This window comes from Bactrocera latifrons, unplaced genomic scaffold, assembly GCF_001853355.1.
Source record: "Bactrocera latifrons isolate USDA-ARS-PBARC rearing strain unplaced genomic scaffold, ASM185335v1 scaffold_80, whole genome shotgun sequence".
NCBI classification, from domain to species: domain Eukaryota; kingdom Metazoa; phylum Arthropoda; class Insecta; order Diptera; family Tephritidae; genus Bactrocera; species Bactrocera latifrons.
Window position 1 is genome coordinate 38,846 of NW_017537490.1, and position 23,397 is coordinate 62,242.

The following is a 23,397-nucleotide window of genomic DNA, read 5'->3' on the forward strand; positions in this document are numbered from 1 at the left end:
GGCGAATAGCGCATTCCACTCTTGCAGTACCAGGCGGGGGAAGCAGAGGAAGAGGAAGACCTCCACTACGTTTGAAGAAGGACCCAGCAGCGAAAAGAAAGAACGACTGGCACGCTGTTATAAACTCGGCTATGACCGCGTAAGCAGGGTTTACGCCAATAAAAAAGAACAAAGGCTTTTAACAACTCAAATATAATTGAGGCCTAGGACAAGATCAACTACAAGAATTCGTATTGTAGTAGGAGAAATACGGAAAGTACTGTATCCATTATTAGCTGCAGACCGTATTATTTTAGGAAAAAATGTCCACTTAATGTAAAGTTATTGTCCAATTTTATTCATATTTTTGTACTTTGAATTTTTGTGCCAACATGTTTATTCATTTATATAACTTTTATTACTTAAATCACCTAAAAATAATATTAGAACACTTTTACTTAATAAAATAAAATAAAAATATTTTCTACCATAAATTTAAAACGCCCTTTGGGTTTCAACTCGACTGAAACACACAAATGGCGTGGTATATAATTGGTTTTAGATTTCAAAAGCTCGCAGAATTGTTGTATGTAATTCTTTATCGTATTTTTATATAAATATAAGGCGGCAGAGAAAAGGCCAGAGATGATTGTAAAACATCGACCCCGCCTATGAACTCCGTGCCAAGCAGAAATGCTTTCCAATCTCCACCTTCTCCCCTTCACTGTATACATAATAGTATATTTAGTCGTACATAAATTTCCATCGACAATGATTTGATCAGTATTTCTATGTAATGCACACACTTCAACATACTTCTTCTTCCACAACATCTACAAAGTATTCATTCATGGAGCTGCTGTCTAAGCTAGCCTCCGCTGTTTCGGAGTTTGCGTCAACGCTTTGTGTCGCTTCCATTTTGACAAATGAATGGCGTGTACGGAAACTTTTGAATTTGCGCATTGATTCCAGCTCCTCAATGGACATGACAACCTCATGTTTCAGTTTCAGGTGCACCTTAAGTCTGCAAATAAATGTAAAACAACTAAAAAAAAAATTACAAAATTAATAAATAAAAAATATTTACTTTGACTTTTGCGGATAACCACGATCGCAGTAGGCGCACCGGAATGGCATACCCGTATGCGAAAAACTATGATTCCGTAATGATATCGTGTTTTTGAAAACCTTGCCACATCTCTCCACCGGACAAATATATCGCAAATTATTGTGCATAACTTGCAAATGTGTCGTTAGATGCCCCTTTTGGGCAAAACTGCGCTCGCAATGTGCGCATTCGTAAGGGAAATCACGCGTATGATAGCGCATATGTATCTCCAGCGTTTGCGGTATGGCAAATGTTTTGTGACATAGCGTACATTCCAGTGGCTGGTAGTCATCGGGTGAGCAATGCGTTTGCTTGTAGTGCAGCTCACAGGATTGACGTGATAAATAGATGCGATCGCAGCTCTCATGGGGACAATTGAAATGTGGCCGGTCGGGTTCGTGCATGCGTCGATGCCATAACATTTTACTGCGACTCGGGAATGACTTCTGGCAGTGATCACAGTTGTAGTGACACGTTCGTTGTGTTGATATTATTTTTATTGGTGGTACCGATGTGTCTGCAGTTGGAAGCGCAGTGTTCAGCGGGTCAACGCTTGTAATTTCACTGCTGTATAATGGAATTGAAGCTTCGGTCATATCGATATTCGTCGCCCCTCTGGTAAAGCAATTGGTTGTGTCCAAAAATGTGTTAGAAGTTGATATGACTTCTTGATGTTCCGATTCATATTCTTCGGTATAAACATATTCCAGTTGCGCTAAAATATTGAAATAAGTATTTAAATGTAATATATGTAATTATTTTCTTAAGTCAATGTGAACAATGGATATTTATATGAAATAGTACTTCAATAAAGCGTATAACGGTTGCAAAAGTGTACATATATTAGCGGACTAATATAGCACATACAAACTGATCGACCAAAATTCAATTTTTGTATGGAAAACTTTTTCATTTGGCAAGATATCTGCACGAAATTTGACACGTATTATTTTCCAAGGCAATGGTACGTGCTATGAAGAAATTGTTGAGATTTGATCACTATAACATAAAGCTGCCATACAAACGGGACGTATAAAATCTAGTCTTTGTATGGAAAAGTTTTTTATTTGTCAAGATATCTTTACGAAACTTGACACGGCTTATTGTCAATAACCCTTGAATTTTTTTCCAAGCATGTTTTCAAATCGGACTACTTTAGCATATACATAGCTGCCATATAAACTGACTGGTAAAATAAAATTCTTGTATGGAAAACTTTTTTATTTGACAAGATGTCTGCACAAAATTTGGCACGGGTTATTTTCCATGGGTAATAATCTATGAAGAAATGTCTCAGATCGGAACACTATAACATAAAGCTGCCATACAAACGGAACGATCGAAATCAGTCTTTGTATGGAAAACTTTTTTATAACAATATATCTGCACGAAATTTGACACGGATTATTTTCCAAGGCAGTGATACAATCTACAAAGAAATCGTTCAGATCGGACTACTATAGCAAGCACCTACCATACAAACTAACCGATTAAAATCTAGATAAAGATCCTTTTATACCCTATACTGCTTTAAAAAATGCAGTGTAAGGGCGTTACAGCTTTGATATAGTCGAATTTAATGTCCTTTTTCTTATTTTGGTATGCTTTAATTTTGTAAAGCAGTTAGATCTACTGTTCGCAGAATTCAAATAACATTAATACCTACGAAAAAACCTGATGCTTAGGCTTTGTGCAGAAACAAACAACTTATCTAGAAATTAAATATTATTTGCATAGATTAAAATTTAAACATATTGTTTTTATAACAACGCTCATCACATATGTATATCTGTTATATCAGTATTTATTTCCCTCAACAGAACGAAAGGCAGGACTTCGTAAATACAAAAAAAAAAAAAAATCTCATCGAAGTTAACAAAAAAATAATAATTTACTATTTTATATATTATCTTTATATTTGTATTTTTATAAATTGGAAAACAAAAAATATTAAATACAGGTAAAACTTGGAATACAATTTATACTTAAAAAATAAATTTGTCTATTTTTCATTACAATTCTATGGAAAGAAACTGTAAAGTTCATAATTGTGAAAGGTAATTAATATTTCACTGTTTTATATACATATGTATAAATAGTATGTAAAAATATCACTTAAATCATCCGATAAAGTAGTGCTATGTTATTTCGCATTTTAGGTGATGATATGTACTAATATACCTACATATATATGTATGTACAGAAATTTTCAAAGAACTTATATAAAACAATTGTAATCCATCTATATCATATTAAAAAAAAAAACAAGGTCAACTACTATTCATTATTTTTCAATTAATTATTGAGCTTATAAGTGGAATAATTATTTATATTTATTTCACTTCTTAATAAATAAATAGATTAATTACTTATTGAGGTTAATTTCGGCTTTTAAGTTTATTTCGTGTTTTCTTGCTTGCATGCCTCTCACGTACTATTATATACTACATACAATATATATTCTAAAAACAAAATATATTTTCGTTCAAATCTGCTTATTAATTATATTTGGTTATCACCAAAAGCTATGAAAATGTAAGACAAAACTTCAGCGTTGACTAGCCTTCCAGGTTGGCCGCATCGACCTCTTCACACAGTTCGATGGGTTCAGGCGTCAATGCTGGCCGCAATTTCGCCTTCAGTTTAAGCTCTTTGGCTACCAGCATGCAATCCAGCTCGTCCAAAGTATGCTCTATACCGTGGGTTCTGCTTATGTGCCAGCGAAGCCTAAAAAGTAAAAAAAATATTTAAATTGTCCAATGTCCAGCTCATTAAAAATAATATGCAAGCCATTTGGCCAACGCCACTCACCTGCCCTTGGTAGCAAAATCTTGTTGACAGTAGTCACAGCGATAGGGCAACTGATCGACATGTGTATAAGCATGGTTTTTAAGCGCATGTGCCGTTTGAAACATTTTGCCACAATTCGCTTCTTCACAAATGAAACGTTGGCCTTCGTGTTTCGTTTTCACATGATTATTAAGATGTTGTGCCATCATAAATGGCTTGGCGCAGATATGACACACAAAGGGATAGACTTTTTTATGAAAACGTAAATGTATATTATAGTTGGCACGACCGATACATGTTTTCTCGCAAAATTCACACTTGAAGAGTGGATAGGATTGACAACTAACACGCTGTTGATGACGCTCCAATTGTTGTTTGGTTGCAAACTCCTTGCCACATTCTGCACATTTAATGGGTGGCTTATTAAAACGATGCTTACGATGTCGATGTGATGCTAAAAGCGAACGTGTTGGACTTTTATGATCACAATATTCGCATTGAAACGGTGGACCACCAGGTATGAGTGGCACTCGGCCGCGTTTGCCGGACGAACTTTTGGATTTTGTTGAAGTCTTCACTTCTTCGCGCAGCGATTCACTTGTTATTTCTTCAGAGGAAGCGGGATTTTCAAAGAGATATTCTTCTAAATTAATATCATCGGTGTCAGATGGTGGCGGCAAATTTATAAGGACGGGTGGAATGTCTGTATTTGCAACAGTTAAATAATGCCCCGATACCGATTCATCAGTGGAAATATCTCTTGAAAAAATATGAGAGTCCTCTTCAAGTTTAATTGTAGCTGTGCGTTGCTCCTTTTCATTGTCTAGAAGGTATTTTATAAAGTGCACATTAACTCGTTAGTAGATTGTTCGAATAAACTAAATGTAAGTAAGCATTTGCAACCGAATAAGTATTAAATGGTTGTCTGAAAAACTTAATACAATATTTAAGTAAAATATAATTGGTGCCACCAGTTTAAAAGAAAAATTGCTAATATAATAATATAAAACAGTTTTCCATAGGAAAGCTGGATTTTGATCAATCAGTTTGAATGACAGCTGGCTTGAAGAATAATTTTCGCGAAACTTATAGCTTGTGAAATAAAAAAATTTTCTATACAAGAACAATATTTTGATACATTAAAATATATATTAAACAAAGACAGGCGAGCATAACTAAATCGAGTCAGGTCGTCATTTTGATCATTTATATTATATAGGGTTTACGACGTTTCCTACTGGGTGACAGTTTGTGGCAAACTCAAAATACCCTATTCTGGGTATTAAAATTTTATTTCAAATAATTTTCGTTCAACTATAAAAGTTATCGTTCGGTATTTTTTTAATCTTTCAAAAAAGTTGAAATATTTCTTTTCAAAATATTTATTATCTTATGCTTACAAATATAAATAATAATACTTATAAATATGTATTACTTTTCCTTTTCTATTAATAATACTATTTATGAAATCTTAACTAAATTCAATTTTGAACGCATCACGTGAAATTTACGCATTTCCTCCATTTGTTCAAGAGTCACCTCGATGCCATGCTTTTGCCGTATGTGCACCTTTAACCTAAAATTCAAAAAAAAAAAAAAAAAAAAAAAACACGTAGTTGGCACAATCAAGTTTTTTAACACAATAAAGAAAATTTGTAAACTTACTTTGCTTTAGCCGGATAGCCACCTTTGCAATATGAGCATTCGAATGGCATTGTGCCGTGCGAATACTCATGATTACGCAGCGAAGCAGATGAAGTGAAATATTTACCGCAGCCAGGATGTAAACAGGAGAAACGCACGCTGTTGTGTTTAACATTCTTATGCGTGTTCAAATGACACATTTGTGCAAACTTCTGCCCGCATATATCACAAACATATGGAAAATCACCGGTATGATAGCGCATATGCACTTCAAGTAACTTGTTTATTACGAAAACTTTATCACAAATTGGACACTTAAGTCCTGTTTTGTTATGGAATGAACGCACATGTACGTCCTTAGCCTGCTTTGTGGCATACAAACGACCACACTCTTCGCATACGTATTTCGGACGATCTAATTCATGTGAACGACGATGCGTGAGCATACGAGAACGGTTTTTAAAAACTTTCTGACAATAATCACAGGTAAATTTACCACTGAAACGACGTCGTGGTTGAATGTCGCCTTTTTTCGAAATAACTACATCGTTCTGATCAGTTTTGGTCGCTGTTACAGAAGTTGTATCCTTTTGGCATTGCTCACCAGCAGTGCTTTCTGTCATATTTATTTCATCATTTATTGATTCGACATCGCTTTCAGCACTACTATATTGAAATTTTGAAATATTTTCGGCATTATTTCTAAGACTGCCTTTTCGTTTATTTCTTGATTTATTGTAGCTTGTTTTAGGTAAAACTTGGCTTTCATGCCGTGGCTTGACTAATGTTTCATTATTACTATCATTCACTTTTTGTATCAAATACTCTTCGTCATTGATTCTTATTTGTACTGTTCCCGCATCTGTTTATTAAATGAATTATACAAATTAAATGGATAATTCTATTATAAAATTAAATTGAAATAACTTTAAAATTTTAACTGATTAAGCTTGAAATTCATTCAATAAACAATTGAGGAAACATTACAAATACTTTCGAATTAAAATTTTAAAGTTGTTTGCATATAAGCACATGAATAATATATATATTTGTAAATATGTATTCTAAAACTTTATAGCCGTAAGAAAAAACAACTTATAGTAACATTAATTTAAGCGTAAAACTGTGCTTAATATACTACATACAAAAAATAATATATATATATATATTTAATATAATGTTTATATAGTAGCAATAACATACCATCATCAATCAACTCCTCAACCGTTGGATACTCTTCCATTTCGATGTGCTCTTCCAGCTCTTCATATTCTATATGCGCATCCAAATGTTCTATATTTTCTTCTTCCGTAGTGACAACTTCATTCTCTGTTGACTCATTTTCTAATTGTATTGGGACTGGCAGTTGTGTCTCATCACTTGTTTTGTGAACCACTTCTTCAATTACTAGATCCGTAACATGCGATGTCTCATCTTTTGTCAATGTTGTGTTCAATGTTTCTTCATCAGTAATATGAGTTTTTTGAAATTGATTTAAGAACTTTTTAGATTCTTGCACTTTTTTATGAAAATCATATGCCACCTGCAATTCTAAACCACAAGATTTACATAGCTGGTGTGGTGCATAAATGCCTCCAGCGTGCAAATCAATTTGTGTGCATACGACAAAGCAGTCATAATAGGTAAGCTGTTCTTCTTCATCATAAATTAGTTGTAAATCCAGCAATTGCGACTCCTCCGGTATTTGCAGACATAGACGACAGTAATCTGATAGATCAACATAGTCCAATGACGCTATGGACGAACAAATTGCACCTTCGTCGGATTGCATATCTTCTGATAGCAATTCCTTCTATTTCTTTCTTTAAATGTGTTCTTCTTCGAATATGAAATAACTATTATGATTTTTATGCAAGAAAACACTATAAAATTATTTTAGGCACTCGTTCAGTGATAGATTTCCAATGATTGGCGTGCTTCATTTGGCGTTGCCATATTACACAGTTTTCTTTCAAAAGCAACCATGCGTTGTCTACTGCAGTAGTTGTCATTCAATAAATGTAAATAAACAAATTACGAGTGCATTCCAACCACTGATAGCATTATATTTACAATTTTTTTTGATAATTTAACATAATTAATATTTGCAAACGTGACAGTAATTGAAATGATTCAATTCACCACATCATATGCGACAATAGAGAGCGCACTGCAACAAAATATTAATTTCACTTTGCAACAAACGACACCTGCATCAGCAATAACAACCACAACAACAATAAGCGAAATCACAGATGCAACTCCAACGGATACGGATATTGAACAAGATGATAGTGAACATTTTATTTTAATTCCCCTTGCAGTTCTTTTATTTATAGTAGCTTTATCAGCACTGGTAAGAAATTTAATTATGGCCATATAGTATCCTAGCCCACACTCAATATATGTACATTCTACATCGATTTTTACTAATAATTTTTTTTTTAATATGCTCAGGTATTCTTAATTGGAAGGAATCGTCGACGTCTCGCACAGACTTACTTTCGTCGAAGAAGTGAATATAGGTACAAATTCGAAGATGATTCCCATTCACAACTAGAGCGTGGGGACACGCATGACTTCGACGATCCAAGTGAATGCCTGCTGAAAGGAAAACTGCAAATCGATAATGTGTGTGAAATATAATAAAATAATCGATTGAAGTATTTATAGATAACCAGTATTAATGATTCTGAACAATAATATCTTCCATTCTCAGAGTTACGAGAGCACACTGCGGAAAGGAATTCGCACTTAAGAAAATGCCAGCGAAATTGACGGCCAAAAGCGTCTGCCAGCTTGTCTTCTTTAATGCATGCAACGTTCTGTAATGGCTCATTAACACAATAGTGCGTTTATAACGGTAAGACAGTGAAATTGTCTTTTTGACATATAAATACGCGTATTCAAACAACGTTATTAAAGCATGAATGTTGAAAATAGTCTATATATTATATTGTCTTAATAATTCATCAACAAACCACAAACTTATTCAAAATAAATGTTACATGTATTGTCTTATAACTAATCAAAGTTTGAGTTTGAGTACGTATATTATGCATGCATATATTTTCCGGGTATACAAACAGTATACCGGCTGACAGAAATTTAGCTACATTTAAATGCTAAGCATTCACTTTATCCGATGCGGTATCAGCACCTAAAAGTCTTAAAGTTAGATCGTAGAATCCAAAGAAGAATGCACCGCCTAAAGTAATCCAAAGCACACGTGGAGTGAAACCTGCAAAGATTCTACAAAAACAAATGAACTTTTCAGTATGGAAACAACATGAGCAACACATGTGCGCTTATACCAATGAACATTATTGAAACAAAAAAAGGTAAATTTATGAATACATATTTGGTACTTTGTACTTACCCCGATATACCTCTTTCCCTGTAAACTGTCGTCAGCACAATGCGGGCATTCAACATCTTCGTCGCTGTACCTTGCTCCGCGAGCATAATACGCGTTTTGGCAACATCAAGTGGTGTAGTTAAGCCGGCTGCAATGCCACCCGCAACAGCGCCACATAATGCGACAGTGAATGGTGTTGACTCTATACCAGTGACGTCAGTCCAATGTAGTTTAAAGTATTCCCAAAGCGGAAATTGTATTAAACTAAATGGTATTTCACGCATCACTGTAGTGCCATAACCGCGATATAGACCACGACGTAAGCCCTCCGTTTTGTAGGCGCGCCATAGTATTTGCAAAGCAGTTGTTCTTTGTGTATTGCCAATCGTTTGTCGTCGTTGTTTGGCGATTTCTATGGGTACACGAATAATACATGCTAACTGTAATTTAAATAGTTCAAATATATACATGGATTTATAATTTTCGCAATAGCCATTTACCACCTACAACTTACAATTTCTGCACAAGAAGCGGACACCATATGTATATATGGAGAATTAATTGCACCAGTTGACGTACTTAAATATCGCTTGAAGCTATCATAACTGCAAAAGAATAATGCTGCAGTTGGTGCGCTGCCAGCAGCAGCCGGAGCTAATCCTTTATAAACACCACGTAAACCACCGGCACGTATGAAACCCAATTCGCTCTGTAAGCGTGTTTTAATTGTATCAATGGGGAAGAGTGCAATGTCCACAACAACACCGGCAACGCCACCTGCCTTCGAGAGAAAAACAAAATCAAATTTGATTTTATATTCAAAATGTGTTTGGCTTTACCACAAGTGAGTGCAAAAAAGTGTATGATGTGTGATTTTGCGTCACAGCACTACTGCCATTCGCTTCCATAATTGAAATGATTCCAAGTTTTACAGATGGTTTATTTCAGATGCTATTTTATTTATAGCATTATGGAACACAGTAATTCGAGTTTGTGTAATAAAAAAAACCCTGTTAGATTTCGGTTTGGTTAGCACAATTTTATTGCGGTTGTGATGCCCCCATTAATCAGATAACTATCAGCTGTTGACTTATCAGTACAGAGTGTATCTAGTATTTTAAGCTTAATAACTAAAGTATGGTACAAGGAGCTACAGTACAATTACCCTTGGTCAGGGGGTGACGGAACGAGGAGTGGCGAACAGCTGATTTATACCCGCAATAGATTGCAACGGAGACGGAAAATCGAAATAGAATAGAAATAATTTGTTAGTATTATTTTATTATTCATTTATAAGGAAATGCACTTAAATTTTGCAAAATAATTGCGTAAATACGTGGACGCACATCTTTAATTTGTCAAATTGCCAAAAATTGGAAATAAACTGTATTTTGACGCCGGTAAAGTAGCCGCCGGTAAAAATTCCGTTCACGCCGCAATTATGTGCCATTTCATGCATATATGCAGTGATAGCGATATACATAGTTAAAAAAAAGAAAAGAGGTTAACATTCCCTGCATAGATAATGTTATCTATGTTCCCTGCACCGAGGCTAAATAAAGTTTCAATAAAGTAATTGTTTTTAATGATATAGCTATTCGATCCGAAAATTTTTCATATACATTAGGGTTCCATTGGGCAATAATTTTTGCTAAATCTTATGAAGATACTTCGTCAAATAAACAAGTTTAGCTTATAAGAACTTGACTTTGACCGATCAGTTTCAATGAAGAGTCAATCCTTTGCCAGTTTTATGTTTAATGTAATGGTATAGAGTACATACTATACAGCTATAGTACGCGGAAATGACCTTTCATCGGCTCACTCCATGTTCATATATAGACTATACTTCACTGGATCACACTTTCAGCATGATGTTGGCACATAGCTATTATATGGCACGTTTAACATATTGATCTTGCAAAAATCTGATTCCAGGTACCAAAAAATTATCAAGTAACCTGCAAATAGCGGAAAATAATAAAGTCACATTTCTCCTTGTACACCGTTATTTTGTTATTTATTTGGAATATGTATGATACTTTTTTATTTTATGATAAAACACATTATTCTCGGTTTTTAGTGTTATATTAATTAACTATTATTTAATTTCATTTGTTCTTATTTTCTGTTCGGTTATTTTTTGCACATACATATATAGCATTCCGTTATATTTAGTTATTAATACGTATATTTTACAACTTTCTTGCTGTTTTGCTTTTGCTTCTTGCCCTAAATTTGGCAATTTGATGGCCTTTCTTTTGTTATTTTATTACTCGCTTAGGTGTTTTGGCTGGTTGGGCGCTGTATACGCAAACACACGCCTTTCAAAAAAAAAAAAAATAGAAAAAAAATAATTATTAATCATACCCAACTTGTTAACTTTCATTAGGCTGTTGTTTTACACTATTTTTTGCTACACACCATTTGGCAATTAAGTTCAATTATACATAAAAGTATAAATAGAATCAAAAGCTACACGCACACACAAATACATGCGCTTGCAAAAACGCACGCATTTGTTGTGCATCCAGCAATTTTACGCTTTCTACACCAAAATATATCACTGAACATTTTATATGGTGTATTTTTACTTTTTAATTTGTTCGAATTGCATATTTTATTTGTTGAGTGGTGTTTTCATTCAATTGCTTATGTTATGCTTCTTTTGGGGTTACGAGTTTTGAAAAATTATTGGAGTTTGGATTTCTTCATTACATATAAAGGCTCAAGTATGTATTGTAGTGTGTTGCTCTCTCAATAATTATAGTAATCTCTGGATATAACTTCTATATAGAAATATTTCTTTTTTTTTTCTTTAATGTATAATATGGTATATTTTAATTGCTTGTTTTCATTTTTTGTATGTTCCAAACATAATTGTGTAAACATTTTTACTATGGTGTGAGAAATATGATCGATTTTATATTACGTTATGTATGTAGGTATGTATCTATATATATATATAAGTATGTATATATTTGATGTTAGATGTGGTAGAATATATGTAATGAATTCATTTTGTTATCTGCCAGTACTGATGTCATCGTAGCTAACGTACGTATTTGCTTTAGGAGTAGTTGACTTGGTGAATGTAGTTGCATTGCTTCTTTACTTTTCTATCTTCAGCTTAACTAGTATTATTCTAAGGATAAACGTTGTTCATGCAACAATATCGGCTTTGTTGTTGTGTTCTACTCTCCTAACCAATCTAAAATGCCAGCATCATTATGTTATTCACCGTTACTTTGTGCCTTTTGTTCATCTTCGGATTCTGATTCTGTTGAAATATATATTAATAACAAAAATTTTGTAAAATATAGTCATATTGTTTAATTTTGTGTGTAACATTTGTCAAATTTCTTCTGTAAAAGTCTTCATTGGCCTAATAAATCTATATTTTGCCAGGCAAACGCAGATTTCTAGGCAAGCAAAAACTTTCAATAATTGTTTTAGCATTTTTTATTAGATGGATGTTTGAGTTCACACTCAATACACTCATTTTCGGCAATGCAATTTTTATAAACAATTTTTTTTTTTTTATAATTTTTCGAATTGTTTACTAACCTTCTTCTGCGGATTGCAGCCATTCGACAAACTTGCGCATTTGTTCGAGGAAATGCATTTTGCCTTTGTTGGAGTGAGCATCTTTGTACCATCGGAGTATGCTCCCCTCTGACAATACTTCAGCTAAAAGAAATTTTGAGGTTATAATTAATATAAATTTCATACATTAATACGAAAAATTGTCACTTACTTTTGTAGAATAGTAATATGATCTTTTGGAAGGCTTTCATGAAGTTCATATTTTCATAACAGAATTCCTGTACCTTCAATATCAGAGCCAACTCGGAGCGATCGGTCGAGGCAAAAGCCTGCAACAATGGACAATAGGCTTTGAGGTGGCGCACTGCTTGATCGGTGACCAGCTCCTCCTTCTTGTTCCATTCACCGAGCGACATTACAGTCGACCAAATCTGTAAAATGCAATGCAAACGATTTATAATAGCATCATACATACACCACTTGAAAATAGATAACATAATAATTAACAATGATAATGTCAGATCGTCTGTATATACGCGAACTAGTCTCTCAGTTTTTAAGATATCGATCTGAGAATCTGAATACGTGTTTTTCTCCCCAAAAAGCTGCTCACTTGTCGGAACCATCGATATTGGTCCACTAAAGCATAGAGTTGTCATACAAACTGAACGATCAAAATCCAAAAACTTTTGGATTTGAAGAAATATCTTCACGAAATTTGGCATCGATTGTTGTCCAAGGCAACGGTACAATGTCCAAAGAATTTTTTCAGATCGGATCACTATATCATAGGACTACTATACAAACTGAACAATCAAATTTCAGTACTGGTATGGAAAACCTTTGTATTTGATTATATATCTTCACTAAATTTGTCATCAATTTTTCTTTGTGTATTAAAACTTCGGTGCGACATTTTTTCATGTTCTTTGTTTTTGTACTTACAATGATTATAATCTCGTGATCGGGAATGTTATTACGCAGTGCGAATTCTTTAATATCGGTTGTGATTTCTGAGTGTGCCTTCTCATCATGTATATCGTCGATTAGCGTTTGTTGCAGTTCACGCTTGGCCTCTTGACTGGCCTGAGCTTTGTGTAATTTTATAATTTCAGTTAATTCCTTTTCAAGAAAAACTTGTTTTAAATATTCTTCAGTACGTTTGTTTGGTGGGAAAAAGTCCATTAGTCTGGAAGGAAAAGCACATAAGAATGGAAAATAATTATATAATTGTATGAAAAAATCATTTAATTTAAAAAATTATAATCTAGATGATGTCTGCATAACTTAATAATTAGCTGATTCAAAAAAAAAAAAAAAAAAAAAAAAAAAAAAAAAAAAAAAAAAAAAAAAAAAAAAAAAAAAAAAAAAAAAAAAAAAAATTTTTGCAAATCAAATTGTAATAATGTAATAAAATTTACTTTTTTCTCTTGGAAAGTTAATTAATAAATTAATGCTGTATACTAATTTCACCTGAAACTTTCTATTATATAATGTAACACTTTATTTAGTTTGATTGCGTGTAAGAGTAATTATTGGCCAATTTTTCTATGGAATCAAGAAGTTTGGACACCCAATCACTTTTATATTGCTCTTGCACACTTATACCATGACATTGACGTATAAAATGTCAACACATTTCTCAAAGGTGCGTATTTTATGACATTCGGTATATAACTGTAAAAATTTGCTGGTTTAAAAAGAAATTGTTGCAAATCAAATTGAAACACGAGCACGCGTGTGGCGTTATCGCGAATGTAATTAAATTTACATTTTGCTCTTGGAAAGTTAATTAATAAAATTAATAGAGTGTATTAATTTCATCCTGAAACTTTCCATATTCTAAGCAGCACTTTATTGATTGTTTTCGCTTGTCGAAGTAATTATTGCCCAATTTTTCTGTAGTATTTAAGAAGTTTGGACACCCAATTACTTATCATTGACGTAAAACAACACTTTTGTAAACGAGAACATGTTAAAACAATTATTGGCCAATTTTTCTATCGCAAAAAAGAAGTCTGGACACCCAATCGTTTTGAATTGCTCTTGCAAACTTGTACAATGAAATTGATATAACGATTATTTTTTAATCGAATCAAAGCCATTCTCAAAGTCTGCGGCATGTTACCAATAATAAAGTGTATATATATATGTAATGTAATGATTGTTTTGTCAAAGCGATTATTGGCCAATTTTTCTATGGAATCAAGAAGTTTGGACACCCAATCGCTTTATTTTGCTCTTGCACACTTTGACAATGAAAATACGCTGGTAGTACACGGGATTCATTGTGCAAAAAAGTGTGCGTGTATGTGAGCTGAAAATTTTGTGCTAACAAATGAATACATATGGACTTAAAATTATCTTTTCGAGATTTTTTAGTTTAAAGGTTAGTTGATTATGTAAATACAATACAATTTACTTACTTGCTTTCAAGTCCACCCTTTTTAAGAGCTTGAACCAGATATGCAATGCCCTTCTCTTGTTTGAAAGCGACAAATACCTCGATAAGGAAGTCGAGAGCAATGCCATCTTTAATCAAATGTTCGTTGTTCAATACCAACAGCACATGCGGGGGCACTGAACCATTAACTGCAATATTAAAGAATAAAAAAAAAGTAAATAACAAATTGTGTTAATTAAACAATAAATAAGATTTAAAAAAATTGTAAATAAGAAATAAAAAAAATACCAAAATAAAAATAATAAAAAAAAACATTATAAAATAATATTTCAGTGTTATTGGGTTTGTGTCTTTTGCATTTGGGACTAATTCAAAAGCCAGTACGCCAAAAAATATTTACTATTCCAACTATTTAATAGCTCTCGCATTGGGTACGTGCTGTACAAACTGCTTAAACCAAATTTGGATAGTTGGAATGCAACAAAAATATAAAAACAATAGGTAGAAAAAATAATAATAATAAAAAAAAAAATAAATTAAAAAAGTGTTACTAACCTAACCAGAGCGCTGTCATACGCGCAAGTTTGGTACGTTCACTCGGTGTAAAACCTTTAATGAAGACTAACACCTTCTTCATTTCCTCTTCGAACATCTTCTCCAAGAACCTATATCGGCGCATGAGCTTGACGAATACCTGTAACCACACAGAGAAAGTAAATACTAGTAAGAAAAATAAAATGCATAGAGTAACTTTTTTGAAAGTAAAATTATCAACTATCGGAACATAAGAAATCTTCGATTTGCACTTTTGTGACGCATTACAAAGACAAGTAAAATGTTACGTTTAATATAGCATACATTCGACACCTTTCGCCGCAAAATGGAGCAATAATATAATTGCCAGTCGGCAAATGGCTCTAATTGTATGCAAAATTTCATAAATATCATAAATTCTGAAAAGAATATTGTCGCAACATAAGAAATCTTCGATTTGTACTTTGTGAAACATATCAAAGACAAGTAAAAATGTTACGTTTATTGTTGCATACATTCGACACCTTCCGCCGCAACATGGAGCAATCAAATAATTACTAGCCAGCGGATAGCTCTAATTGTATGCAAACAAAAATATTTTTTGTTTTTTTTTGCAAAAACACAAAAAATCATATATTCTTACCTGCTCATGATTACGCATCGTCTCAATGTCTTCGCTTGCTTCGAATATGCAATATGTTGTGCGGGGCTTCTCGCCATCCTGAGAGATTGATCCTCCCGGAACTGAAAATAGTGCAATGCAAGAAATGAGTTTCCGGACACGTGTTTTTATTAACAAAGAATTTAACACACCTAAGAGACCACCGGCTATTAATATATCAAATAGTACTTCGCCGTAGCGACGATAATCAAGTTTGTTACCAGCGCTGTCTAGATATTTAAAGATTTGTTCCAAGTCACCTTCAGTTTTTTCAAGACCAGCAATGACCGCATCACGGAATCCCGTTGGGTCATATTTCTCTCTTTCATCTATGTAAGCGAAATGAATGGATATTTTTTATTTAAAAAATAATGCTACAATTTGGCGTTTTGATAAGTCTTACCTCTTTTTCTGGTCTTGATACGCTGACCTGATAGTACTGGTCTTTCAATTTTTTGACTCATACAATAAATTGCTGCAAAATAAAGACACAAGGAATAATCGAACAAGATACATAAATTATTTTTAATCTTGAAAACAATATATACACTAATATAAAGATAATAATTCTATAACAATTTTATATTAAATACAACCAACTTATTTATTACTGCTTTATTGAACGTTTGACCTCGACAATGATGTTAGTTACTTTACAAATACTCGCTTGCCGCCATTATTACACTTCCACATGGTCAAACGGAAATATCATATCTCAAATAAAAAGTGAAAGCGTTAATGAATACATATTTACGTATTCACACATATATATATAGCTAGTTTTTATAGATATATATAAATTTACAAAACCATTATCTACTACCTAATATGTTTAGATTCCTAACAGTTGCAAGTACATCTAACCTCACTTTCTAATGAATTGTCATTCTGATCACTTTGTTCTACCAGCTTTGTGCAAAACGTGTATAAATTTAGTTTAAGATCACTAAGTAATGAGGAATCTCCAAACTAATTAAGGTCAAATATAACTAAATATGTAAAATTTTATCATAAAATTTAAGTTTACTAATTGTTGAAAAATATGATTTTTGTTAAACCGCTTAATAATTTCAGGTAGTAGGAATTTACTTTACGACCAAATTGTATAAAATACTTATTTTCTTTAATAAACTTACAGGTTTCAGTTGTTGTAAAAAAAAAAAACGAATTTCTGCTCGACGAACTTCCGTTAATATTTCACCTCACGCAATTACCAGATAATAATTTCCTTTGTTCGTTTTAGAAACTTGTAGAAATCTCAATCCAGCGGATTCGTTCACTAATCAACTTCAAAGGTCTTCTACTTATTGATACCTCCGTTTTCTTTCCTCTTCTTCTCTTCAATTCTTCTTTATGTCCGTCTCTGAATTAACTCAACGAAATTGACACGCACGCACGTAAAATTTCTTTATATTTCCCAGTCTTTAATTAAATATTCCTATTTTACCTTTATCACAATCAGTTACTTTCTTTAAATATTAAAAGTAGATTAAATATACTTTAAATACTATGTGTAGATGTAAAAAATAAGTATAAAAAAAACTTTAATGTGGCGAAATGTGCGCCGAAAAGTTAGAATCACACGTCTATCGCCGAACGGTATTAACGAAGTGAATGAAGCGAAAAGACGATGATAACACAAAAGCAACTTGGACCGACATTTTACAGCGTTGCCATAGGGGTTTATTAGAAAAAAAAATATACCAAATAGCTTTGGTTACATTAACTAGAACTTAACTGAGAGATAGCTGCTAACTAGACAATGAGAAAACGCTTTGAAATTCTTAATTATACCTTTACATCAGTGCATACAATAAATATAACTTTTTTCTTCAATTCTGTGGCAACTTTCACCGTTTTCGAAAATGCAACGATTGCTATCGGCTATGGCCGCCATTTTCACTTCTGTATTACAACGTTGCATGATTTGCACGAGTTTGGGTGGGTAACGAAACGTGATGACCTTTTGCGCCAGCTTGTCTACGGCCCACCATTTTCTACCTCACCACAACGACCTCATTTGATAAATTACTTGAAATATTATTATTAATAACTAATGACTCAACCTCTTAATTGCATTTATAAACAAATTAGCCTACTCTTTGTGGTATGTATATATTTCGAACAATACAATAAACGTCCATCTTGGATGAATCAGCTCGCACTTTATCACCAGTTGAGTAATTTTATACCAAATTTTTATCTTTGATTTATAGTATTTCAGCAGTCATAATTAATAAACAAAATTATTATTTACAAACTCTTCCTTAAATAAATACTTACGATTAAAACAAAAAAAAATTTAGCTYGGCCGAGAAATATATTAAAACTTTGCCTGGATTATTAACACACACCACTACTTTGGTTTAATGCAGAACGGGAAGTAAAAATTCACGAAAAAATTTTTAACGTTTTGGTTCGACAGCGTACGGAAAAAGACGATTACCAGCTCGGTGCAATTGGCTTTAAATGACAGCTGTATGAAAGAGGTAGCAGTATGCTATTATTACCGCAGACGAACCGTTTCATAAATACAAAAGGATTGCCAAGTCTAATTTAACAATATCGAATAATGCTAAGAAAGAATTTGAACATAAAAAATATTTTGATTTTTTATTACAAAAGCGTTCATATAAGCTGCCAAAAAATTGATTATTATATTTCTAAATATTCTGCTCATCATCAGAAGTGCAGTTTTATTAGTTTGTGCAAGAAATTAGTTATGTAAATACTAAAAGAGAATGTGTTCAATAACTGTTGTTGTTGTTGTTGTAGCGGCAGAGCTCTGTTCAATAACTGTTAATTCCACATGGTGTCTGTATAAAAACGTTTTTATAATGGTTACCCTTGATATTAGTTTTTTAGCCCAATAAAAATATAAAATTTAGTGTGTATTTTTTGTACCATTTGGCTTATTTGTCGCAAACTCACAAATTCATTGTGAACAGTTTGACAATTGTGAACTGTATAATATTGTAGACAATTTCTTTCCCGATCATCTGTTTTTGTAAATAAAGTAAAATTAATAAATTTGTATATGAAAATGTCTAATTTATTACGATGTGTCGCTCAAACAATATGCCGGAATTCCGTACAAATTAATCGAAATATAACAACTACTTCCACTGTTTTGGTTAAAGAAAGTTAGTATGGAAATTACAAATTCGTCAATTACCGCTCTGCTATTGTTTCATAACCTTACAGTGCATTACTAAATAACTTGATTATTTGCAGTTCACGAAAAAGTAGAGAAAAATGCACTTATCCTAGAGGCTGCACAAGTTCCATCGCCGCGTGCTGATCGTATGCTGAATGAAGCATGCGGCACGCGTTTCTGTCCGGAATGCACATTAGGTCTAGATATCAAACATACAGATGTGCTGATACTATCTCAATACGTGCGTTCTGATGGTTGCATGTTACCACGGCGTATAACAGGATTATGCCATAGGCAACAGAAACGTATCGGTACATTAGTAACTATGGCACAGAAAGCCGGTTTGATGCCAAATTTAGCTCCGGCATGGAGTAAAAAGGATCCAAAGAAGCGTTTTGGCTGGAGAAAATTTAATAAATATTACCTTGAAGAGACGATAAAATACTAAAATTGGATTTAAATGAAAGTTTAATGTTATTAATTACATACTAATATAAAATTTGTTTAACTAAAATAAATGTTTCATTTCATAAAATATGTATTTATATGTAAAAAAAAAGTCCATATATATAATGTGACACTGCTCTTCAGATCAGTATGCAAGTGTTATATGTATTTATTGACTTAATAAGCTTTATGTTATTAATTAAAATTAAATTACGCTTTTATTTTGAACTACTTTAATTTATGATTCCACTTAACCGTTTTTCGCATGTTCATATGTAGTTGTATAAATATATTAGAACATTGCTAGTTTCATTTCGCTCTTTATCATCATATTTACTATATTCGTTTCCGTCATTTAATGACATACACTGGAATTTTACAGTTAATTGCGGTTCTTACTTCACCGCCATTTCCTTCCAAAAACTATTCGCCGACATTTTTTTTCAGTTCCCTCTTTCCTTTTCCGTGTACGCGCGTGTAAAATTATCTGATCGCTAAAAATTGGTCTAGTGCAACCATTTTTTAATTGAAATTAAATGTTTTAAGTGTAGTGCAATTCATGTTCGTTATTTGTATATAGCCATCGACGCGAAAATATACATAAGTAAATGAATAACTTATAAAGTAAAATTTTTACTTTTCTTTGCCCGACTATAAGCTGGCGTCTTTTAAATTAGTAATAGCATTGCAAAACTCGCCATTGTTTGGCTAAGTAACGATTTCGAAACTCCAATTTGGCCAACCTTTATAAACTTTTTGTAAAACTTAATTTTTAAGGTTAAGTTGGAAATTCGCTTCATATATGTACATATGTACATCCAACAATTTAATATTATGCAAAAATGTAATATACATAAATATAGGTTTAAAAATCCTAATTAAGGCAATGGCTTAACTTTTTAGTGTAGGGCTCGTAAATTGTTGCTAATAATTCTAAATGATGGACATAAAACTTCGGTTTTCTTTTTGCTATAGTGTTATCGTTATTACATGTGTATATAAAAGTGGTACATAGATAATATGACTTAGTTGTCTCCAAAAAAAAAAAAAAAAATATTTTCGACTGAATGCATCTAAAGGCTAGAAGTTTTTTAAGTGGTAAGTGTAAAACAAGTTATTTATATATTGTAATGAAACTCGCTCTTTAAAATTTCAATGTGAACACGTTAATTTAATTTAACATTTAACTTGCCAATATTGATCACATTTCAAACCTTCTTTCACAATAATGCACAAAATACGTGAAACTTTGATTTTCTTTTAATAATTATTTAACTTAAGTTTTTATTTGCTTCTGATCTTCATGATGCTGCTCAAGTGCAGCTAACATAGCATCCAAAAAATCACTTAATTCAATCTTTCCATTCATATCAAAATCCGAACTGGCCATGTGCACGGCATGCGCCAGAAATGGTAGTTTACGCAAGGCGCGTCCGCTTAAACCAATGCTACGCTCTGCCAACGCCGTTAACAATCCTTCATGTCGATCAGTCTCTTTTAATGATTGTTTATTTATTATTCCAATACGCATCATTTCCTCTAACATCATTTCGTAAATACATTTTATGGCCGTGACATTTGGCAAACCAATATACTGTTTAATATCAGCACGATCCAAAAAAGCCAAATCTATGGTGTCAGCCAAATTTGATGTTGCTAATATTAAAACATTCGGATGCTCTTTAATTGCATCTAGCTGTGTTAGCAAGGCGTTAACCACACGCATCGCATCTTTTGGCTCCTGCCCAGACATGCAGTCACGTGCATATGCCATCGATTCGACCTCATCGATTAGCACACATACCAGATTATGTGGATCCACAACAATTTCGCGTATTTTCGCAAAAAGTCGCATTACCAGTTTACCGCTTTCCGAAAACCATTTCGAAAATAAACTGTGACTATTGATTTCAATTAAGTGTGTGTGGCGATAAGTGCGACGTACACGAATGGCAAGCTTTTGTGCTAAAGCTTTGCATAAGCTAGTCTTACCAGTACCGGGAGGACCGTGTAATAGTAATAAGCGATTGCAGGAAATTATGTGCGGATTTACATTGTGTTGAGAGAATGTTAATGCCGAAAGTGCAAACTTAACCAGCTGCAAAGTGTAAAATTAACATTATAAAATTGTATGTAAAGCAATTAAAAAAACGTAGTGTCTAGAGACAAACACCTTTTCTTTCAAACCCTCTTCATATATTAAATTCTCCCATAAATGCAAAAAGCTGCTGGAGGGTAACAGCCAATGGCTGGACGCAGGTACTGCATCGCCATCGCCGCCTTCACCCGTTTCAATATCAAATGTCTCCAATTCCATTACACGTCTTTGTGGGCTGAAGAAATGCAAAATTAAATTTTGCCAATCCGTTTCGGTGAGCAACTGCAAAGATAATAATATATGTGTCACTTTTATAGTCTTGCAACATATTGTCAGATTATAAAAATTGTGTTCACCCAAAACTAATCGAGATAGGTATAGGGTTATATATGTATATATAAATGACCTTTGATTGTTGCAAGTTGCAAGAGTATTAAATGCTCCTTTCCTTAATTGTTATATTTATATTATATATTTATTGCAAAGTAGATTAAATACTTAGTTTTATTGTACCTCTCCATGGTGCTTGGCCTCACATTCCACAAGTATGGAATCCACCAATCTCAGATCTTTCAGCGTGCTATTTTTCGCTACAATTGTTTCATCAATTTTTAGCGATTCTCCCAGCGGCACGTTCGTCAATGCAATGTACTCACGCACAGGTGCATCAAGCAGCTTTTCCAATGCCTCTATTCGGCTGTAAAAATATTTTGGTTATAACTTTACACATTTATAGCGCATAAACTTACTTTTCACTTGGCTTAAGACATATTTCTATATGTACACTATGTTTTGCACTTAACAAATTCATATTTGACGTTCAAATCTTTTTTTAAATATTTTGCAAATGCGGCAGACAAATCTCAGTATTTGTGCTGCTTCTTATACGTCATAAACGAAATATTATGTTCACAATAGAATACAAAAATTGCAAAAATAGTTGCCATATTACAGCATCTCAAAGAAAAAGTGTAGATAATTTCAGTACAGTTCTAAAATTATTAGCAGGATATACACTCGCACCCATGTCTGTGCTACATGACAAGTATTGCATATCGTCGCATCATGTATAGGCAGGTATGCATACCAAATTCTAGGTATGCACACAAGTAAGAACAAAATTGAAATCTTTAAATTTTTCTGTTAGTTGTACCGACAGGTTGCAACGTGTATAGTGTGGTGCAGACCGATCTCATATCTGTTTAAAATTTTGAAGTGAAAGGTTATGCGCGCATCACAATGGCTATTATAGAAAATGAGTTTTGGAGAGAATTTATTAAAGCCTTTAGAGAAGAAAAATTGCTTGAAAGAAATTTGATGAGGATGCCACAATTGATGCAGTAAAAAGGCGCATTAATGGCATGCGAAATTGCTATAGAAGCGAATTGTAGTCGTATAAACTCCTCAGCTCGATCTTTTAATGAACTTTTTAGAAACTTTCAGCATCAATATATTTAATTTAGATATATTTCGATTTTATTAAATTTATAGTTGTAAGTCTTATCAATGAATAATATTAAATAAAAAATGATATACCTGATGTCAAAAATCTCATTGTAGCCGAAAGGCGTTCATGTGGCGTAAACGCGTCTCTCATAAAGGTGTCTTTTCTTATCGAGATGGATAAGAGATCGATATGCGTACAAAGTTTTTAAATCTTTGCATAGAATT

At 33.0% G+C, this 23,397-nt stretch overlaps 6 protein-coding genes across 11 annotated transcripts; 2 read left to right on the top strand and 4 right to left on the bottom strand.

Moving 5' to 3' along the window:
* Positions 1-415: 415 nt before the first annotated feature.
* On the bottom strand, positions 416-7,440 carry LOC108976835 (zinc finger and SCAN domain-containing protein 12). 4 transcript variants are annotated; one of them, XM_018946198.1, is made up of 4 exons: positions 6,725-7,440; positions 6,018-6,383; positions 1,067-1,802; positions 416-1,003 (listed from the first exon to the last, which is right to left on the bottom strand). In XM_018946198.1, the coding sequence occupies exons 1-4, from the start codon at positions 7,311-7,313 to the stop codon at positions 787-789; spliced, it is 1,908 nt and encodes a 635-aa protein (XP_018801743.1). In that variant the 5' UTR covers positions 7,314-7,440; the 3' UTR covers positions 416-786. The 4 variants fall into 4 exon arrangements, with proteins under 4 accessions (XP_018801743.1, XP_018801746.1, XP_018801745.1 ...); XM_018946199.1 differs by lacking the exons at positions 416-1,003; positions 1,067-1,802 and adding exons at positions 4,504-4,700; positions 5,354-5,453 and having other exon boundaries at positions 5,543-6,383; XM_018946201.1 differs by lacking the exon at positions 6,018-6,383.
* Positions 7,441-7,558: 118 nt separating this feature from the next.
* On the top strand, positions 7,559-8,554 carry LOC108976841. The gene is made up of 3 exons (XM_018946208.1): positions 7,559-7,877; positions 7,979-8,152; positions 8,241-8,554. Exons 1-3 carry the CDS (start codon positions 7,650-7,652, stop codon positions 8,277-8,279), a joined length of 441 nt encoding a protein of 146 aa, XP_018801753.1. The 5' UTR covers positions 7,559-7,649; the 3' UTR covers positions 8,280-8,554.
* A 46-nt stretch (positions 8,555-8,600) lies between these two features.
* On the bottom strand, positions 8,601-10,099 carry LOC108976840 (S-adenosylmethionine mitochondrial carrier protein homolog). Of its 2 annotated transcripts, none has more exons than XM_018946206.1 (4): positions 9,719-10,072; positions 9,394-9,660; positions 8,901-9,319; positions 8,601-8,773 (listed from the first exon to the last, which is right to left on the bottom strand). In XM_018946206.1, the coding sequence occupies exons 1-4, from the start codon at positions 9,785-9,787 to the stop codon at positions 8,647-8,649; spliced, it is 882 nt and encodes a 293-aa protein (XP_018801751.1). In that variant the 5' UTR covers positions 9,788-10,072; the 3' UTR covers positions 8,601-8,646. The 2 variants fall into 2 exon arrangements, with proteins under 2 accessions (XP_018801751.1, XP_018801752.1); XM_018946207.1 differs by having other exon boundaries at positions 8,642-8,773; positions 8,911-9,319; positions 9,719-10,099.
* A 771-nt stretch (positions 10,100-10,870) lies between these two features.
* Positions 10,871-18,465, bottom strand: LOC108976868 (protein krasavietz). 2 transcript variants are annotated; one of them, XM_018946247.1, is made up of 10 exons: positions 18,308-18,465; positions 16,428-16,499; positions 16,177-16,353; positions 16,007-16,107; positions 15,385-15,523; positions 14,852-15,017; positions 13,371-13,614; positions 12,637-12,856; positions 12,447-12,569; positions 10,871-12,159 (listed from the first exon to the last, which is right to left on the bottom strand). In XM_018946247.1, exons 2-10 carry the CDS (start codon positions 16,486-16,488, stop codon positions 12,113-12,115), a joined length of 1,278 nt encoding a protein of 425 aa, XP_018801792.1. In that variant the 5' UTR covers positions 16,489-16,499; positions 18,308-18,465; the 3' UTR covers positions 10,871-12,112. The 2 variants fall into 2 exon arrangements, with proteins under 2 accessions (XP_018801792.1, XP_018801793.1); XM_018946248.1 differs by lacking the exon at positions 18,308-18,465 and adding an exon at positions 17,161-17,628.
* Positions 18,466-18,744: 279 nt separating this feature from the next.
* Positions 18,745-19,658, top strand: LOC108976839 (28S ribosomal protein S18a, mitochondrial). The gene is made up of 2 exons (XM_018946204.1): positions 18,745-19,167; positions 19,259-19,658. The coding sequence occupies exons 1-2, from the start codon at positions 19,062-19,064 to the stop codon at positions 19,627-19,629; spliced, it is 477 nt and encodes a 158-aa protein (XP_018801749.1). The 5' UTR covers positions 18,745-19,061; the 3' UTR covers positions 19,630-19,658.
* A 928-nt stretch (positions 19,659-20,586) lies between these two features.
* Positions 20,587-22,617, bottom strand: LOC108976838 (pachytene checkpoint protein 2 homolog). The gene is made up of 4 exons (XM_018946203.1): positions 22,476-22,617; positions 22,240-22,423; positions 21,802-22,008; positions 20,587-21,726 (listed from the first exon to the last, which is right to left on the bottom strand). The coding sequence occupies exons 1-4, from the start codon at positions 22,535-22,537 to the stop codon at positions 20,905-20,907; spliced, it is 1,275 nt and encodes a 424-aa protein (XP_018801748.1). The 5' UTR covers positions 22,538-22,617; the 3' UTR covers positions 20,587-20,904.
* Between the last annotated feature and the right edge of the window lie 780 nt (positions 22,618-23,397).

Excerpts from the sequence above, each read along its gene's own strand:
- LOC108976835 (XM_018946198.1), bottom strand. The coding sequence starts at position 7,313 with ATGCAATCCGACGAAGGTGCAATTTGTTCGTCCATAGCGTCATTGGAC. Across the intron at positions 6,384-6,724 it reads TGAGGAGTTGATTGATGATG|ATGCGGGAACAGTACAAATA; the intron begins GTATGTTATTGC and ends TTTAATAAACAG. Across the intron at positions 1,004-1,066 it reads GGTTATCCGCAAAAGTCAAA|ACTTAAGGTGCACCTGAAAC; the intron begins GTAAATATTTTT and ends ATTTATTTGCAG.
- LOC108976841 (XM_018946208.1), top strand. The coding sequence starts at position 7,650 with ATGATTCAATTCACCACATCATATGCGACAATAGAGAGCGCACTGCAA. Across the intron at positions 7,878-7,978 it reads TAGTAGCTTTATCAGCACTG|GTATTCTTAATTGGAAGGAA; the intron begins GTAAGAAATTTA and ends TAATATGCTCAG. Across the intron at positions 8,153-8,240 it reads GAAAACTGCAAATCGATAAT|AGTTACGAGAGCACACTGCG; the intron begins GTGTGTGAAATA and ends TTCCATTCTCAG.
- LOC108976840 (XM_018946206.1), bottom strand. The coding sequence starts at position 9,787 with ATGGAAGCGAATGGCAGTAGTGCTGTGACGCAAAATCACACATCATAC. Across the intron at positions 9,661-9,718 it reads CTTTTTTGCACTCACTTGTG|GCAGGTGGCGTTGCCGGTGT; the intron begins GTAAAGCCAAAC and ends TTTCTCTCGAAG. Across the intron at positions 9,320-9,393 it reads CCGCTTCTTGTGCAGAAATT|TTAGCATGTATTATTCGTGT; the intron begins GTAAGTTGTAGG and ends TTTAAATTACAG.
- LOC108976868 (XM_018946247.1), bottom strand. The coding sequence starts at position 16,488 with ATGAGTCAAAAAATTGAAAGACCAGTACTATCAGGTCAGCGTATCAAG. Across the intron at positions 16,354-16,427 it reads TATCAAGACCAGAAAAAGAG|ATGAAAGAGAGAAATATGAC; the intron begins GTAAGACTTATC and ends TCGCTTACATAG. Across the intron at positions 12,857-13,370 it reads ATCACGAGATTATAATCATT|ATTTGGTCGACTGTAATGTC; the intron begins GTAAGTACAAAA and ends TGCATTTTACAG.
- LOC108976839 (XM_018946204.1), top strand. The coding sequence starts at position 19,062 with ATGAAAATGTCTAATTTATTACGATGTGTCGCTCAAACAATATGCCGG. Across the intron at positions 19,168-19,258 it reads CACTGTTTTGGTTAAAGAAA|TTCACGAAAAAGTAGAGAAA; the intron begins GTTAGTATGGAA and ends GATTATTTGCAG.
- LOC108976838 (XM_018946203.1), bottom strand. The coding sequence starts at position 22,537 with ATGAATTTGTTAAGTGCAAAACATAGTGTACATATAGAAATATGTCTT. Across the intron at positions 22,009-22,239 it reads AGGCCAAGCACCATGGAGAG|TTGCTCACCGAAACGGATTG; the intron begins GTACAATAAAAC and ends TTATCTTTGCAG. Across the intron at positions 21,727-21,801 it reads AAGAGGGTTTGAAAGAAAAG|CTGGTTAAGTTTGCACTTTC; the intron begins GTGTTTGTCTCT and ends TACACTTTGCAG.